Genomic DNA, 20,030 nt, shown 5'->3' with positions numbered 1-20,030 from the left:
TCTGAATGTATTTTTCATGGCAAAGGTTAACATGGAATGACAGGTTCATATTAGGATTAGTGTCATGAAACATCACATCATATTAGGAAAGCCCCAGCGTCTTAGCATAATTTCTCCCTGTGTGTACCAACCATGTTTTCACTTTCACATTCAGGTTCTAGGGAAGACATTTTTAAAGAATGAATGACTCATTCATGTAGACTAATTTTTATTTTTATTGGCATGATTAGCTTTTTTCTGTACACTAAGATCAGAATCTATAGTGACCTATAGGGAGGGATACTAATTCTGCTAAGATTATCATCTGAAATGTACTGTAATTAGTGATTCCTGACTACTGACCACAATACCCTTATTTCCACCTATCTGAATGTGCTGCCATATGTAACTTGTAAGTCTACACCAAATCTTAGGTCCCTCTTTAAATGACGTTCAGCTTCTAAAGGCTTCATAAGCGCTAAATAAAATTATCACCAACGTCAACTGTGACATAACCCACTATGTCGAATGTGTGACACACCACCTGGATTCAGTCTTATGTAGCAACATTTGAAATCGTGTTTTTTTACATCATATAAAAGTGGAGACTATAAAAAGAAAAGATTAAGATGGGCAAAAGAACAAAGACACTGGACAGAGGAAGGCCAGAATCCCGGAGTCGCCTTTTCACTGTTGATGTTGAGACTGGTGTTTTGTGGATACTATTTATGGAGGCTACCAGTTGAGAACTTGTGAGGCATCTGTTTCTCAAACTAGACACTCTAATGTACTTGTCCTCTTGCTCATGTGTGCACCGGGGCCTCCCACTTCTCTTTCTATTCTGGTTAGAGCCAGTTTGCGTTATTCTGTGAAGGGAGTAGTACACAGCGTTGTCTGAGATCTTCCGTTTCTTGGCAATTTCTTTAATGGAATAGCATTCATTTCTCAGAACAAGAATAGACTGATGAGTTTCAGAAGAAAGTGCTTTGTTTCTGGACATTTTGAGCCTGTAATCGAACCCACAAAATGCTGATGATCCAGATATTCAACTAGTCTAAAGAAGGCCAGTTTTATTGTTTCTTTAATCAGAACAACAGTTTTCAGCTGTGTTAACACAATTTCAAAAGGATTTTCGAATGATCAATTAGCCTTTTAAAATGATGAACTTGGATTAGCTAACACAACGTGCCACTGGAACACAGGAGTGACGGTTGCTGATAATGGGCCTCTGTACGCCTATGTAGATATTCCATGAAAAATCTGCCGTTTTCAGCTACAATAGTCATTTACAACATTAACAATGTCTACACTGTACTTCTGATCAATTTGATGTTATTTTAATGGACCAAAAATGTGCTTTTCTTTCAAAAAAAGGATATTTCTAAGTGACCCCAAACTTTTGAACGGTGGTGTACATTTACAAAAAATTTTTATTGGGGAATGGAAATGATGCAGAAAATTACATTGATGGAAGCCACAATCTATCTGCAATGTTAAACTGATTTAACCTCTAAAATCATAGTTGCACACGCCATGTAGCCTAGCTCATAGGCCTATACAGTGGGGAGAACAAGTATTTGATACACTGATGATTTTGCAGGTTTTCCTACTTACAAAGCATGTAGAGGTCTGTAATTTTTTATCATAGGTACACTTCAACTGTGAGAGACGGAATCTAAAACAAAAATCCAGAAAATCACATTGTATGATTTTTAAGTTATTCATTTGCATTTTATTGCATGACATCAGTATTTGATAACCTACCAACCAGTAAGAATTCCGGCTCTCACAGACCTGTTAGTTTTTCTTTAAGAAGCCCTCCTGTTCTCCACTCATTACATGTATTAACTGCACCTGTTTGAACTCGTTACCTGTATAAAAGACACCTGGCCACACACTCAATGAAACAGACTCCAACCTCTCCACAATGGCCAAGACCAGAGAGCTGTGTAAGGACATCAGGGCTAAAATTGTAGACCTGCACAATACTGGGATGGGCTACAGGACAATAGGCAAGCAGCTCGGTGAGAAGGCAACAACTGTTGGCGCAATTATTAGAAAATGGAAGACGTTCAAGATGACGGTCAATCACCCTCGGTCTGGGGCTCCATTTAAAGATCTCACCTCGTGGGGCATCAATGATCATGAGGAAGGTGAGGGATCAGCCCAGAACTACACGGCAGGACCTGGTCAATGACCTGAAGAGAGCTGGGACCACAGTCTCAAAGAAAACCATTAGTAACACACTACGCTGTCATGGATTAAAATCCTGCAGTGCACGCAAGGTCCCCCTGCTCAAGCCAGCGCAAGTCCAGGCCCATCTGAAGTTTGCCAATGACCATCTGGATGATCCAGAGGAGGAATGGGAGAAGGCCATGTGGTCTGATGAGACCAAAATAGAGCTTTTTGGTCTAAACTCCACTGTTTGGAGGAAGATGAAGGATGAGTACAACCCCAAGAACACCATCCCAACCGTGAAGCATGGAGGTTGAAACATCATTCTTTGGGGATGCTTTTCTGCAAAGGGGACAGGACGACTGCACCGTATTGAGGGGAGGATGGATGGGGCCATGTATCGCAAGATATTGGCCAACAACCTCCTTCCCTCAGTAAGAGCATTGAAGAAGGGTCGTGGCTGGGTCTTCCAGATTGACAACGACACAAAACACACAGCCAGGGCAACTAAGGAGTGGCTCCGTAAGAAGCATCTCAAGGTCCTGGAGTGGCCTAGCCAGTCTCCAGACCTGAACCCAATAGAAAATCTTTGGAGGGAGCTGAAAGTCTGTATTGCCTAGCGACAGCCCTGAAACCTGAAGGATCTGGAGAAGGTCTGTATGGAGGAGTGGGCCAAAATCCCTGCTGCAGTGTGTGCACACCTGGTCGGCAGTGTATCAAATACTGGTTCTCCCCACTGTATGTTTTGTATCATAAGGTTTGAATCACAACTAAAGTGACCAAATAACTTCTTAGAATTAAGCACATTCATTTGTTTTATAACCAGCGTATAGCCTAGCTGGCATACATAGGCAGTGTGTGAGTTTCAAGTTTGGGGAAGATAATTTTCACCCTAAAAATGCACCTTTATAATAAAATTACGTGCATAATCGCATTTGCGGTCACTTTTGAGAATGGTGTTTTTCCCTCTAATTGATAACATTTTGGACCTATTGTCATGTTCTGACCATAGAAAGCCTTTATTTTCTATGGTAGAGTAGATCAGGGCGTCACTAGGGGGCTTAGTCTAGATTATATTTTCTATGTGGGGTTCTAGGTGGTTTTTTCTATGTTGGGGTTTTGGTATGATTCCCAATAGAATAGATCAACTTTTATACTATGGGGATAGAATATTGACATAGGCTAGTGCTTTGCTGTTCGTTAGGCCTACTCATCTTGTTGGCTGACGAAAAGTAAATGTGGACAGTTATTCCAATATTTTCAAAATTCGCCTCAGAATTCAATAAGAAGGACGCACAGTTGTGTCCCCAATGTGTCTGTCTTCACTTGTAGCTTACAGGTGCTGAGATGCCTGGGGGAAGAAACAAATCACGTGATGGGCATTGGTTAATAAGAATTGAGATATCTGAGACAGCCATGGAAGTGAGAGGTGCTTCAGAGCACGCAGCCGGGTGATGGGAAGTATAATTATTATATTCGGCCCAAGGGCACAACGGCCGCTGGCCGAAAAAGGCGTGGATCTTTTTAGGGGGAAATTTGAGGCATTATCAAGTGCTTGTCAAATTGTGAATGAGAGACTGATGAAGTGTTTGCAGCCTGTGCAAGAAACAAACTAGACCTCATGCCATTCAAGCAACTTTTTTCAAATAATCACTAGAGTCGCATCATGCAGTCTTAGAATGTATTAAAAATCTAAACATATAGGCCTCCTGAGTGGCGCAGCGGTCTAAGGTACTGCATCGCTACAGGTGTCACTACAGAACCAGGTTCGATCCCAGGCTGTATCACAACCGGCCGTGATGGGAGTCCCATAGGGCAGTGCACAATTGGCCCAGTGTCGTCCGGGTTAGGGGAGAATTTGGCCGGGGGGGCTTTACTTGGCTCATTGTGCTCTAGCGACTCCTTGTGTGGGTCGTGCGCTTGCAGGCTGACCTTGTCGTCAATTGAGCAGTGTGGGTGGGTGTTAGAATGTGTGGTTTGGCAGGTCCTGTTTCAGAGGACGCATGACTTGACCTTCGCCTCCCGAGCCCGTTGGGGAGTTGCAGCGATGAGACAAGATTGAAATTGGTGGAAAAAATGGGGTACAATACAAAAAAAATTCAAACATGTAGCCCAATGTTTGTATCACAACTAAAGTTACATAATTAACACTAAATTAAGCATATAGGAGGACTAATTTATTTGTTAACCACTCAACACAGAATAGCCGCATGTACAGTGCCTTGCGAAAGTATTCGGCCCCCTTGAACTTTGCGACCTTTTGCCACATTTCAGGCTTCAAACATAAAGATATAAAACTGTATTTTTTTGTGAAGAATCAACAACAAGTGGGACACAATCATGAAGTGGAACGACGTTTATTGGATATTTCAAACTTTTTTAACAAATCAAAAACTGAAAAATTGGGCGTGCAAAATTATTCAGCCCCTTTACTTTCAGTGCAGCAAACTCTCTCCAGAAGTTCAGTGAGGATCTCTGAATAATCCAATGTTGACCTAAATGACTAATGATGATAAATACAATCCACCTGTGTGTAATCAAGTCTCCGTATAAATGCACCTGCACTGTGATAGTCTCAGAGGTCCGTCAAAAGCGCAGAGAGCATCATGAAGAACAAGGAACACACCAGGCAGGTCCGAGATACTGTTGTGAAGAAGTTTAAAGCCGGATTTGGATACAAAAAGATTTCCCAAGCTTTAAACATCCCAAGGAGCACTGTGCAAGCGATAATATTGAAATGGAAGGAGTATCAGACCACTGCAAATCTACCAAGACCTGGCCGTCCCTCTAAACTTTCAGCTCATACAAGGAGAAGACTGATCAGAGATGCAGCCAAGAGGCCCATGATCACTCTGGATGAAATGCAGAGATCTACAGCTGAGGTGGGAGACTCTGTCCATAGGACAACAATCAGTCGTATATTGCACAAAGAGTGGCAAGAAGAAAGCCATTTCTTAAAGATATCCATAAAAAGTGTTGTTTAAAGTTTGCCACAAGCCACCTGGGAGACACACCAAACATGTGGAAGAAGGTGGTCAGATGAAACCAAAATTGAACTTTTTGGCAACAATGCAAAACGTTATGTTTGGCGTAAAAGCAACACAGCTCATCACCCTGAACACACCATGCCCACTGTCAAACATGGTGGTGGCAGCATCATGGTTTGGGCCTGCTTTTCTTCAGCAGGGACAGGGAAGATGGTTAAAATTGATGGGAAGATGGATGGAGCCAAATACAGGACCATTCTGGAAGAAAACCTGATGGAGTCTGCAAAAGACCTGAGACTGGGACGGAGATTTTTCTTCCAACAAGACAATGATCCAAAACATAAAGCAAAATCTACAATGGAATGGTTCAAAAATAAACATATCCAGGTGTTAGAATGGCCAAGTCAAAGTCCAGACCTGAATCCAATCGAGAATCTGTGGAAAGAACTGAAAACTGCTGTTCACAAATGCTCTCCATCCAACCTCACTGAGCTTGAGCTGTTTTGCAAGGAGGAATGGGAAAAAATGTCAGTCTCTCGATGTGCAAAACTGATAGAGACATACCCCAAGCGACTTACAGCTGTAATCGCAGCAAAAGGTGGCGCTACAAAGTATTAACTTAAGGGGGCTGAATAATTTTGCACGCCCAATTTTTCAGTTTTTGATTTGTTAAAAAAGTTTGAAATATCCAATAAATGTCGTTCCACTTCATGATTGTGTCCCACTTGTTGTTGATTCTTCACAAAATAATACAGTTTTATATCTTTATGTTTGAAGCCTGAAATGTGGCAAAAGGTCGCAAAGTTCAAGGGGGCCGAATACTTTCGCAAGGCACTGTATGTACTCCCTCAGAAATCATTTGGAGAAAATATCCTTTCTATTTTATGTTCAACTGTATTCTTCATACTGTTCTTCATACTATAACATAATATAAAATAATGCAATGGAATACTAAGCAAATCTTGTCTGGTTAAAGTATTTTTTTATTTTTTTTATTTCACCTTTATTTAACCAGGTAGGCCAATTGAGAACAAGTTCTCATTGACAACTCTGACTTGGCCAAGATAAAGCAAAGCAGAGCAACAAAAACAACAACACAGAGTTACACATAAACAAACGTACAGTCAATAACAGAAAATAAAATAAAAATATACAAATCTATGTACAGTGTGTGCAAATGTAGTAGAGTAGGGAGGTAGGCAATACATAGGTCATAGAGGCAAAATAATTACAATTTAGCATTAATACTGGAGTGATAGATGTGCAGATGACGATGTGCAAGTAGAGATACTGGGGTGCAAAAGAGCAAGAGGGTAAGTAATAATATGGGGAGGAGGTAGTTCGGTGTGCTATTTACAGATTGGCTGTGTACAGGTACAGTGATCGGTAAGCTGCTCTGACAGCTGATGCTTAAAGTTAGAGAGGGAGATATAAGACTCCAGCTTCAGAGATTTTTGCAATTCGTTCCAGTCATTGGCAGCGTAGAACTGGAAGGAAAGGAAAGGAAGTGTTGGCTTTGGGGATGACCAGTGCAATATACCTGCTGGAGCGTGTGCTACGGGTGGGTGTTGCTATGGTGACCAGTGAGCTGAGATAAGGTGGGGCTTAACCTAGCAAAGACTTATAGATGACCTGGAGCCACTGGGTTTGGCAACGGATATGTAGTGAGGAACTAGTGTAGCCCACAGCCATTTGGCATAGCCAGATCAGGGCCTAACATAAAGAGAGCTCAGAATATGCAATTCTGTTTTTCTGAAATAGACTACATTTTCTTCATATCATGTTTCCTTAGACTTGTCTAAAATAAATAACGGATTTATTGTGATGGTGTAGACTATTCTTATATGGATTTATTGACTTTTTAAAATGTAGATGTTTGCGTCAGTGGCTTGTATGCTATGCGTGGAAGCCAGGAGATGCTAATATGTTCATGTTAATTAACTCTAAATGGGAAGGAAGATTGAAAACTATATTAACTTCGTAATATTACTATCATGACGTGACTATGAGACGTGGCTGTATCTAGGGGGATTTGTATTTTGCTGAGCCTGCTAGCTAGCTACATTTCGGCTAGCTAGCAAATCGTGTGAAGTCACCAATATTATTTTAAATAACAATTGAGGTAGCTAGTATGTAATCTAACTCAACAGTTAACGACTACAAACTCATTTAAATTACAATAAATAAAGGTTAACTTACTTGTTTTTCACTGTCCTGCGTCAGCACAAGTGGGCATTTGAACTCATCACATGATCAGCGTCTCATCAGCAACACTAAAAAAGTACTTCCGTGTCACGGAATTTCTGATTTTTTTAAATAAATGTGCCCAACGTAATTGTAGAAAAGTGTCAATAACCATTAATGAAATATGAACAATAATTGTCTAAACATTAACAATGACTCACATTTAAGTGACATTTGCATTAAATTTGGGTTTTAAAATATGTTCCAAGGTCAAATATATGCCCCCAATGCGAATCACTGTATATGGAATACGCACAGTATGGGCTTAGTATTGTTGTGAATACTCAGTAGGGTCTCTAGAATGTATAGATGGTGTTATTTCATGGGGCTCTGAATAATACGGTGTTGCTGGTCTTTTACTCAACCAATTCCATTGGCGCCCAAATCACATTACATGTGCGCTTACTTCACTACAGAAAACCCACAAACCAAACAACAGTGCAGGGCATGCTCATTGAAATAAAGGTGAACAACACCCAAAAAAATGTGTTTCTTAGATTTTTTCCAGACCTCAAAAGTCATCCCCTAATGTGGTTTAAGCATTGTTGTGAACACAGAAAATCCAATTTGGTTGTTTTTCTATTACAAAAGTGTGAAAAAGGCCGTACCAACGTGTTCTGATGTGCATGACTGCACATTAGAGTGTGTTTCATTCTGCAGCACAGCATTTTGGAGGAAGTTGAGTTCAGGTCCAATATTGACTCTGCACCCAAGACGGAAAGAGGTTGGGCCATCCTAGAAATGTTTTAGTGAATTAATATAGAACATTTAGCAGACGCTTTAATCCAAAGCGACTTACAGTCATGTGTGAATCAATGTTTACGTATGGGTGGTCCTGGGAATCAAACCCAATAGCCTGCCATTGCGATGCTTTACTAAGGTGCATGAAAGGGTTATAAATGCTTTGTGAAGCCTCAATTGAATATGATTTATAAGGCCTTTATTAAGCTGTGCTTATACCACCCTTTATAAAGCGCGGGTTTATGTCATATTTGACATAGTGGGTTGTGTCACATTTGACATTGGTGGTTATGTCACACAGTTATGCCACATTTATGAACCATTGATAAAGCATGACATACGGTTATAGATGATTTGTAACAAATATTTGCAGTGTTTATGAAGGATTTATAAGCTGCATGTCATTTAAGGCAGGACCTTCTACTGCATCTGTATCAAAGTCCTTACTTCGTCCAATAACACGATGCAGGGGAATTAAATAGAGCTGATGAACAAGGTGTAAAGCTATGCTGTTTTATTTGAGGAATGACCTCACTGGTCGGTGCACCACATCAACACTCTATATTCTGTCCAGGGATGATGCAGACCTGTTAAAGTTGACATTGGCATCAAGGTGCTGGTACTAACATGATTGAATCAATTGCTGTTGAAGGATACTATGTGTTGAGCCAAGTGTCTTGTTCTAGGTTTGCCAGACCTGGTTCCTGATCCCAACTATGTGCAGGCCTCCACGTATATCCAGAGGGCTCACATGTACTCTCTCCGCTGTGCTGCCGAGGAGAAATGCTTGGCAAGGTAAGAGACCATTTGAAACCTTTTAAGTGTTTTAATAAGTGTCTGTGTTTGCTTTGGAAGAGGAGAACACACATCATGTTGTTCGTCGTCACTCTGCACACGTTAATGGCATGAAAGATTATCACCGGTTTTTGAAAGCCAGTATGCACATGCTGATGAACAATTAGTTAGAACAGATTGAAAGATTCCATGTGCCTATTGGTGAATATTCTCATTTAATGTCTCAGCACCAGACAGTTTTACCTACCTGCTTAGTAAAGTTACTCCTTATCTAATTTGCAGTATATAAAGTTTGGGACCCAGTTCACAGTGCAACATCAATAACCTCAAATCTGGTGCCTGTCACTAAGGCTGCATTTACACAATTCGGATATGTTGCCTCTAATTGGTCTTTTGACCAATCAGATCATATCTTTTGCCGATAATTGGGCAAAAGATCAGATTTGAGCTGCCTGTGTATACACAGCCTAAAGCGTGTCTATCTAACCTGGCGTGTCAGTAAATGGTTCTCTGAGTGGTTTGATCTGCAGTCGCAGCATACATAATGGGCCTCTGACTTTGGCCCCAGGGTTAGATGGGTACGGTACAATTGCCCAGGTTGCAGAGCATTTAAATGATGGCGATGAACTTTGTTGTCCCACTGGCTCTTCTGTTTGCACTCCTTCCCATCTCAAGCACAGCCATTCCTCAAAGCCCTCTCATATCCTGTCTGTGCTATCAGCAGTCATGGACAGATGGCCTTGTATAATGTGTTATACACACCAATGTCAACAACAGCCATAAGATGAATTGCAAAGATTTTTACTGATACTTTGGAATGCAGGTTATTATTAAAACAATTCTAAAATGTGTTCATACTGGACGTCTCTACACAGTGTATGCCTGTCCACTACAAAGGTTTCCTTGCTACAAGACTGAAAAGGTGTGCAGTAGGCTATGGAGATGAATCACAGTAATCTGTAATGTGAATTATTTATTTATCATATTCCTTCCCTGTAGCTTTTCCAGGCCCGCTCAATTCTGTCTAGTTGCAGGAACACATTGTGAGCCTGAGGTATCAGAAACTCACCGGGACAACCCTTGGGAGACTAGTTCTCTGTAGCCATCTGTACTTTCCTTCACTCATTGCTATTCCATACTTTGTGTTTGTCTCCCCACAGCACTGCCTACAGCGGTGAGACTACAGACTATGACATCAGAGTCCTGCTTCGCTTCCCACAGAGGGTTAAGAACCAGGGGACGGCTGACTTCATGCCCAACCGACCCCGACACACCTGGGAGTGGCACAGCTGCCATCAGTGAGTAACCAAACCCATTTATGCTATTGGTTTATGATACTCAAATCAAATCAAATTGTATTTCTCACATGCGCCGAAAACAACAGGTAAATGCTTACTTACAAGCCCTTACCCGACAATGCAGTTTTAAGAAATTTTTTAAAATAAAATAAAAGTAATAAATAATTATAGAGCAGCAGTAAAATAACAATAGCGAGGCTATATAAAGGGGTACCAGTACAGAGTCAGTGTGCGAGGGCACCGGTTAGTCGAGGTAATTGAGGTAATATATGTTTGACATTTGACTAGATGTTCAGGAGTTTTATGGCTTTGGGGTAGAAGCTGTTTAGAAGCATCTTGGACCTAGACTTGGCACTCTGGTACCACTTGCCGTGCGGTAGCAGAGAGAACAGTCTATAACTAGGGTGTCTGGAGTCTTTGACAATTTTTAGGGCCTTCCTCTGACACCGTCTGGTATAGAGGTCCTGGATGGCAGGAAGTTTGTCCCAAGTGATGCACTGGGCCGTACGCACTACCCTCTGTAGTGCCTTGTGGTCGGAGGCTGAGCAGTTGCCATACGAGGCAGTATTGCAACCCGTCAGGATGCTCTCGAAGGTGCAGCTATTGAACCTTTTGAGGATCTGAGGACCCATGCCAAATCTTTTCAGTCTCCTAAGGGGGAATATATTTTGTCATGCCCTCTTCATGACTGTCTTGGTGTGCTTGGACCATGATAGTTTGTTGGTGATGTGGACCCCAAGGAACTTAAAGCTCTCAACCTGCTCCACTGCAGCCCCGTCGATGAGAATGGGGTGTGCTTGGACATCCTTTTCCTGTAGTCCAAAATCATCTCCTTTGTCTTGATCACGTTGAGGGAGAGGTTGATGTCCTTGCACCACACAGTCCTTAGCTTAGTGAAGAACTTTGAGGGCACTATGGTGTTGAACGCTGAGCTGTAGTCAATGAATAGCATTCTCACATAGGTGTTCCTTTTGTCCAGGTGTTAAAGGGCAGTGTGGATCAGTTAGGGCGGTATGCAAATTGTAGTGGGTCTAGGGTTTCTGGGATAATGGTGTTAATGTGAGCCATGACCAGCACTTCATGGCAACAGACATGTGTACTATGCGTCAGTAGTCATTTAGGCAGGTTACCTTAGTGTTCTTGGGCTCAGGGACTATGGTGGTCCACTTGATACATGTTGGTATTACAGACTCAGACAGGGAGAAGTTGAAAATGTCAGTGAAGACACTTGCCAGTTGGTCTGGGCATGCTCAGAGTACACGTCCTGGTAATCCGTCTGGCCCTGTAGCCTTGTGAATGTTTACCTATTTAAAGGTCTTACTCACATCGGCTGCGGAGAGCGTAATCACACAGTCGTCCGGAACAGCTGATTCTCTCATGCATGTTTCAGTTACTTGCCTCGAAGCGAGCATAGAAGTTATTTAGCTGTGCTTCCCTTTGTAGTCTGTAATAGTTTGCAGGCCCTGCCACATCCGACGAGTGTCGGAGCCGGTGTAGTTTGATTCAATCTTAGTCCTGTATTGACGCTTTGCCTGTTTGATGGTTCGCCGGAGGGCATTGCGGGATTTCTTATAAGCTTCCGGGTTAGAGTCCTGCTCCTTGAAAGCGGCAGCTCTACCCTTTAGCTCAGTGCGATTGTTTCCTGTAATCCATGGCTTCTGGTTGGGGTTGATGAAGGCACTGATTGATGTGGTGTACTCCTCAATGCATTCGGAAGAATCCCGAAACATATTCCAGTCTGTGCTAGCAAAACAGTCCTGTAGTTTAGCATCTGTTTCATCTGACCACTTTTTTTATAGACCGAGTCACTGGTGCTTCCTGCTTTAATTTTTGCTTGTAAGCAGGAATCAAGAGGATAGAATTAGGGCCAGATTTGCCAAATGGAGGACGAGGGAGAGCTTTGTACGCGTCTCTTTGTGTGGAATAAAGCTGGTCTAGAATGTTTTTCCCTCTGGTTGCACATTTAACATGCTGATAGAAATGAGGTCAAACGGATTTAAGCTTCCCTGAATTAAAGTCCCCGGCCACTAGGAGCGTAACCTCTGGATGAGCATTTTCCTGTTTTCTCATGGCAGTATGCAGCTCCTTGAGTGCGGTTTTAGTGCCAGCATCGGTCTGTGGTGTTGTGTAGACAGCTATGAAAAGCTATGACAGCTATGAAAAATACAGATGAAAACTCTCTAGGTAGAAGCCACTACAGCTTATCATGAGATACTCTACCTCAGGCGAGTAAAACCTTGAGACTTCCTTAGATATCGTGCACCAGCTGTTGTTTACAACTGTTCATAGAGTGCCACCCCTTGTCTTACCAGAGGCTGCTTTTCTACCCTGCCGGTACAGTGTATAACCCGCCAGCTATTCATGTCGGTTATTCATGTTATTCATGTTGGTGAATCATAAGATATTAGTTTTTAGTGTCCCGTTGGTAGGATATACTGTACGTGCTTTTAGTTTGTCCATTTTATTATCCAGAAATTGTACGTTGGCCAATGGTACCGATGGCAAAGGCAGATTAGCCACTCGTTGCCGGATCCTCACAAGACACCAAAAACCTCCTTCCTCGAAACCTGTCTCTTTCTCCTGCAAATGACGGGGATGAGGGCCTGTTCGGGTGTCTGGAGTAAATCCCTCTCTTCCGACTCATTAAAGAAAAATGATTTGTCCAATTCGAGGTGAGTAATCGCTGTTCTGATCTCCAGAAGCTCTTTTCAGGTCATAAGAGACAGTAGCAGCAACATTATGTATAAAATCAGTTGCAAACAATGCGAAAAAACTAACAAAATAGCACGATTGGTTAAGAGCCCATAAAACAGCAGCCATCCTCTCTGTTGCCATTGTACACAACCTTGCTATTACACTAAAAACTGTAAGACCCTTGCTCTACAGGGTTAATCAGATTTGCTGTTTCACGTGACATTAAAAGTTGTCTGTTTAGCTCATTCGTTTTCTATTAGTTTGGTTATCTGAGTTCGGTGCGTTCACGTTTGATCAAAAAACGTTCACGTTTTTGGTGAAATCATGGCTTTACTTAATACAATATGTCATGACATCACTGATATGTCTGGACACCCTCTGCCCTGCCCTTCCTCTATGACCTTGCGTTCCACAATGATTTTGTTGGTCACAGTATGTCTGGGTTCAAAGGGTTTGTGCAACAAGTCTCAGGCTGTACTTACTGTCCTCAGCTCTATGGAATGTTGACTGCCCGTTAGCAGATTGGCAATGTTGCCTGCTGACATCACTGTTCGTTTATACATTGGTTTCCAGGGCGGGAGTTAGCCAATGCAACAGCTTGATTTGATTGGCCAATGGAAATGGGAATATAATCCATAAATGTTCCTGTCAATCTGTGCCCTGGCATCATAGGCCTGGTGCCTGGTATTATATGATGACATGATTGTGTGTTAGTGGAACTGCACAGAACTCTTTGACTCCTGAGTGGCACAGCGGTCTAAGGCACTGCATCTCAGTGTAAGAGGCGTCACTGCAGTACCTGGTTCAAATCCAGGCTGCATCACATCTGGCCAGGATTGCGAGTCCCATAGGGTGGTGCACAATTGGCCCAGCATTGGCCGGGTTAGGCCATCATTGTAAATAAGAATTAGTTCTTATTAACTTAACTAAATAAAAAGAGCACAGTAACAAGTGTGCTTGTTTTGAGAAAGCGAACACTCTTTGCCAAATCAACTTTACTGTCCTACATTTTGCCCCCCAATGGAATATTGTAATACAATGTGTAGTCAGAGTGTGCCCCCTTAATCCATCCATATGTTCATTTGTGTATTGAGCAAATGTTGTACGGTACAGAAAGTTTAGGATAAAACCTTAGAATCAGTGTTTTATGGCGACAAACATAGTATGAACTCGGTTTAATTTAAATAGATTCAGGTTTTCTCTATTAAGAATTATGTACATCTCAATATTACATTTCTGTCCATTTACACAATAGAGTGATCAATAATGATCAAACAGTACAACAGATGTTCACAGTTAAATTCCAGATGACGTAAAGTGCCTTCGGAAAGTAATCAGACCCCTTGACTTTTTTCACATTACGTTACGTTACAGCATTACCCTAAAATTGATTTTAGGATCATCTATCTGCACACAATCTACACACAATACCCCATAATGACAAAGCAAAAACAGTTTATTAGAAATGTTTATTTATTAAAATGTCTAATTTATTATTTTTCTTCTAATTTATTCAAACTAAAAAACAGAAATATCACATTTACATAAGTATTCAGATCCTTTACTCAGTACTTTGTTGAAGCACCTTTGGCAGCAATTACAGCCTCGAGTCTTCTTGGGTATATCACTACAAGCATGGCTCACCTGTATTTGGGGAGTTTCTCCCATTGTTCTCTGCAGATCCTTTCAAGCTCTGTCAGGTTGGATGGAGAGTGTTGCTGCACAGCTATTTTCAGGTCTCCCTAGAGATGTTCAATCGGGTTCAAGTCCGGGCTCTGGCTGGTCATTCAGAGACTTGTCCCGAAGCCACTCCTGTATTGTCTTGGCTGTGTGCTTAGGGTTGTTGTCCTGTTGGAGGTTTTGAGCGCTCTGGAGCAGGTTTTCATCAAGGATCTCGCTGTACTTTGCTCCATTCATCTTTGCCTCGATCCTGACTAGTCTTCCAGTCCCTGCCACTGAAAAACACACGCACAGCATGATGCTGCCACCACCATGCCTCACCGTAGGAATCCAGACGTGATGCTTGGCATTCAATCCAAAAAGTTTAATCTTGGTTACATTTGCAAAATATCTCTAAAAATATGTTTTCACGTTGTCATTATGGGGTATTGTGTGTAGATTGAGTTTTTTTTTTTTTACATTTTAGAACAAGAAAAAACTTAAGGGGTCTGAATACTTTCCGAAGGCACTGTACATGCAGATCTTTTTGGTCCTCTTTTGTTATCTTTATCTCTATGCAGCACAAGCATACAGTGACCCCTTACCTCTAAGGTCAAAGGTCGTGGCTACTGTTTGCCCAGGTGTTATGTGATACATTTCTGCGATTCCTGTAATCTGGTTGCACTATATGGAATGCAAACACCATCCACTAAATATTTCCCCCCTTCTCCTGCCTGGCCTCCTGGAAGTCTTTGTATTGCATTTTAACACAACTGGGAAATGACTCATGGGTATAAAGTGCAAAGTGGGATTGGAATGTTTGCTTGTTAGGATTACAAGCCAGTCTTATTCCAGCCTTCTCCATGTGTCCTTCCAAAAGTTAATTATCTTTAGTTGACATAGTCAAAGGGGGAGATCCAGGATTCCAAGGCGAGGAAAAGGGCCCTCCAGTCCAGACAGCTCTAGGCCCAGTGTCTCCCTGTCTGTCCCACTCTCACAGAGAGATAACAATCTCAAGGCTACCATCTATAAATAAACGTCTGTCGTGGGAAGAAATTATGGCCATATTTGAAACCCCCATTGCACTGAACACCCGCCTCAAAACCCCTGCCCATAGACACATACACACAAACACACACACACACGCACAAACACACTCATTCACACCACATACAGAGGGTGTTTTGCAGAGAGCTGCCCTCTCATGATACTCAGTGTGCAGCCCTTTCAATTCCTCTGGGTTTACAGATTCCCTGTGTAGTCGGTGCAGATCCCCCTTAGAGAATCACATCGTGTAGATTTTAGCCTGCGGAAACACACTGTTCCTCACCTGAGAGGAGCTGTTTACCATCTTCAACTGCTATGGAAAGAATTACTTCTTTCATTTGTCACCTCCTCCATTGGTGGAAAGTACCCGTCTGCCTTTCCCTCCATTCAATCTTTAATGACTACGCCAGTAAAAAGTTGTAGCTATGTTAAAACAAGGAGCATGAGGTAAGGAGACTAGGTTATTATTTATACAGTCAAACTGACTGAACCAGCTCCAGCATTACCACACCTGCACTACATTCACCAAAACAAACACTGACAAAATTCTTAGTGTCTGGAATCTGGAATGTGACTTTCGGTAAAAATTGCAAGAAAAGGTGTTTATTTTAAATAATTAGGATTAGGATACATTTAAGTACATGTGAGATGAATAGGTTGACAAAGCACTCCAGCTTTTCAGCCATTAGGCGCTGTGTTCACAGTTCAGATGACGTCTTTCATAGGAAATCTAACTTGGCTGAAATACGAGGCCATTACTGTATCTGGGAATCGAGATGCAATATGTTTTACATGTATCATGCTGCCATTTATTCCAAACAGCAGGAGACTGAATAAGACAGAGGATGTCTTCTTATTCACAGTGCAACACTGTTTCTAATGCATATTTAAAGGAATCCTCCATGTATGTCACTTGTATTCTCAACCTTACAGTGTCGGATTTGTCTGAGTAACACAGTGTTAACAGTTCGTATGGAAAGGATATTCACAACATGCTGGTCTGCAGAGGGCAACTGTAAACAGCCAGCACTCTCAGGTCACTGTCTGACACTTGGCATTGGTCCACATCCCAGCTACAAGATGGTAAAAGGCTATTAGAGTAAATTATTTCAGATGGACCAGCACCAGCAGTGCACTGAGACACGGAGCGGTGCAACTAATTTGGATATGATTTGTTCTCATGGGTAACCAGGCTAGCAGTGGCAAAACGCAGCATTCCAACACAGTCAAAGCTGTGTAAACACATTCACACACACACACAAACAGATGCTCAATCCTTCACTTATCGTGCGGTAGTGATTAAAACTTTCCAGATTGATAGAAAGTAATTAACGAGACCTCATACATCAATCGATTGTTAATGTCTTGCTTCATCAGTGCATGGTTGTAGGTATTAATTACATTCTAGTCTCCTTTGGTACTTTGTGATATGCTTCGTCAAGCTGCACCGAGTTGAAGTGTTGACAGGTGAGGGCAATGGGCTGTTCAAATAAACAAGCACATCTAATTTAAAGACTTTGTATGGTGGCCTGCAGTAAACAGTTTGCTTTGTGTTGGTTTACTGATTATCATGTAATTATACTTTATGCAAATTGAGCATGCCTCTAGTATTGGCTGTTGTACCTGTCATTAACTGAATTTATAAATGTTAAAATTAGACTCTCCGTTGTTCCCCTGCTGACCACCCTGTGCCATGCCTCCTCTCTCTCCTGCACTACACACAGACGCGTTTTACCTGTCACAAATTAATTTGAACCTCTTTGGGCTAGGCAGCGGTATTTTGACGTCTGGATGAAAAGCGTGCCCAAAGTAAACTGCCTGCTACTCAGGCCCAGAAGCTAGGATATATATATATAGATAGATAGATATAGATATAGATATATGTAGATTTGGATAGAAAACACTCTAAAGTTTCTAAAACTGTTAAAACAATGTATGTGAGTATAACAGAACTGAAATGGCAGGCGAAACCAGAGGACAAACCATCCACCAAAAAAAAGAATTCAGCATAACACTGATTTCAATGGCTGGCACTTTCATTATCGGGCGAAATCCTCCCTGATTGCAGTTCCTAGGGTTTCCACTAGATGTCAACAGTCTTGAGAAAGAGTTTCAGGCATTTTTTTTTAAAAGACCCATTTTGGCTGTAGTGTTTCCAAGCGCGTGGAGGAAAACACGTGCTTTGTTATTTATCTCCGGTAATGAACATACTATTCTCCGTCTTAAATGTGATTGTTTATTTAGGGTACCAAAGGTTTGATTATAAACATTGATTGACTTGTTTGGATAAGTTTATTGGTAACGTTTGGGATTCATTTTGTATGCATTTTGATGGAGGGAAACTGGGTGGATTATTGACTGAAGCGCGCCAGCTAAACTGAGTTTTATTGGATTTAAAAAAGGACTTTATCAAACAAAATGACAATTTGTAATGTAACTGAGACCTTTTGGAGTGCCAACAAATCAAATCAAATATTATTTGTCACATACACATGGTTAGCAGATGTTAATGCGAGTGTAGCGAAATGCTTGTGCTTCTAGTTCCGACAATGCAGTAATAACCAACGAGTAATCTAACCTAACACTTTCACAACAACGACCTTAAACACACAAGTGTAAAGGGATGAAGAATATGTACATAAAGATATATGAATGAGTGATGGTACAGAACGGCATAGGCAAGATGCAGTAGATGGTATCGAGTACTGTATATACATATGAGATGAGTAATGTAGAGTATGTAAACATATAAAAGTGACATTGTTTAAAGTGGCTAGTGATACATGTAATTACATAAAGATGGCAAGATGCCATAGATGGTATAGAGTATAGTATATACATATGAGATGAGTAATGTAGGGTATGTAAACATTATATAAAGTAGCATTGTTTAAAGTGGCTAGTGATACATTTTTACATCAATTTTTCTATTATTAAAGTGGCTGGAGTTGAGTCATAATGTTGGCAGCAGCCACTCAATGTTAGTGGTGGCTGTTTAACAGTCGGATGGCCTTGAGATAGAAGTTGTTTTCCAGTCTCCCTGTCCCTGCTTTGATGCGCCTGTACTGACCTCGCCTTCTGGATGATAGCGGGGTGAACAGGCAGTGGCTCGGGTGGTTACTGTCCTTGATGATCTTTATGGCCTTCCTGTGACATCGGGTGGTGTAGGTGTCCTGGAGGGCAGGTAGTTTGCCCCCGGTGATGCGTTGTGCAGACCTCACCACCCTCTGGAGAGAGCCTTACGGTTGTGGGCGGAGCAGTTGCCATACCAGGCGGTGATACACCCCGACAGGATGCTCTCGATTGTGCATCTGTAAAAGTTTGTGAGTGCTTTTGGTGACAAGCCAAATTTCTTCAGCCTCCTCCTCTTCACCACGCTGTCTGTGTGGGTGGACCAATTCAGTTTGTCTGTGATGTGTACGCTGAGGAACTTCAAACTTACTACCCTCTCCACTACTGTCCCGTCGATGTAGATAGGAGGGTGCTCCCTCTGCTGTTTCCCGAAGTCCACGATCATCTCCTTTGTTTTGTTGACATTGAGTGTGAGGTTATTTTCCTAACACCACACTCCGAGGGCCCTCACCTCCTCCCTGTAGGCCATCTTGTCGTTGTTGGTAATCAAGCCTACCACTGTAGTGTCGTCTGCAAACTTGATGACTGAGTTGGAGGCGTACATGGCCACGCAGTCTTGGGTAAACAGGGAGTACAGGAGAGGGCTCAGAACGCACCCTTGTGGGGCCCCAGTGTTGAGGATCAGCAGGGTGGAGATGTTGTTACCTACCCTCACCACCTGGGGGCGGCCCGTCAGGAAGTCCAGTACCCAGTTGCACAGGGTGGGGTCGAGACCCAGGGTCTTGAGCTTGATGGCGAGTTTGGGGGGTACTATGGTGTTAAATGTTGAGCTGTAGTGGATGAACAGCATTCTCACATAGGTATTCCTCTTGTCCAGATGGGTTAGGGCAGTGTGCAGCGTAGTTGAGATTGCATTGTCTGTGGACCTATTGGGGCGGTAAGCAAATTGGAGTGGGTCTAGGGTGTCAGGTAGGGTGGAGGTGATATGGTCCTTGACTAGTCTCTCAAAGCACTTCATGATGACGGAAGTGAGTGCTACGGGTAGTCGTTTAGCTCAGTTATCTTAGCTTTCTTGGGAACAGAAACAATGGTGGCCCTCTTGAAGCAAGTGGGAACAGCAGACTGGGATAAGGCTGGATTGAATATGTCTGTAAACACACCAGCCAGCTGGTCTGCGCATGCTCTGAGGACACGGCTGGGGATGCCGTCTGGGCCTGCAGCCTTGCGAGGGTCAACACGTTTAAATGTTTTACTCACGTCGGCTGCAGTGAAGGGGAGTCCGCAGGTTTTGTTAGCGGGCCTTGTCAGTGGCACTGTATTGTCTTCAAAGCGAGCAAAG

General features: G+C 42.3%; 1 protein-coding gene across 2 annotated transcripts in view; it reads left to right on the top strand.

Annotated features, from left to right (window-relative positions):
- Window positions 1-20,030, top strand: part of LOC110526332 (lysyl oxidase homolog 1) — a 33,725-nt gene that overhangs the window by 5,800 nt on the left and 7,895 nt on the right. For both annotated transcript variants that reach the window (XM_021607207.3, XM_090238543.1), the window contains exons 2-3: window positions 8,813-8,921; window positions 10,082-10,219. In XM_021607207.3, the coding sequence (XP_021462882.3) occupies window positions 8,813-8,921; window positions 10,082-10,219 (247 nt within the window). The remainder of the gene's footprint in view (window positions 1-8,812; window positions 8,922-10,081; window positions 10,220-20,030) is intronic.

The sequence above is a fragment of the Oncorhynchus mykiss genome, chromosome 6 (assembly GCF_057628025.1).
Source record: "Oncorhynchus mykiss isolate SJ-2025 chromosome 6, ASM5762802v1, whole genome shotgun sequence".
NCBI lineage: Eukaryota > Metazoa > Chordata > Actinopteri > Salmoniformes > Salmonidae > Oncorhynchus > Oncorhynchus mykiss.
Note: the sequence above shows the minus strand (reverse complement) of the source record. Positions and strands in the feature narration are given on the sequence as shown.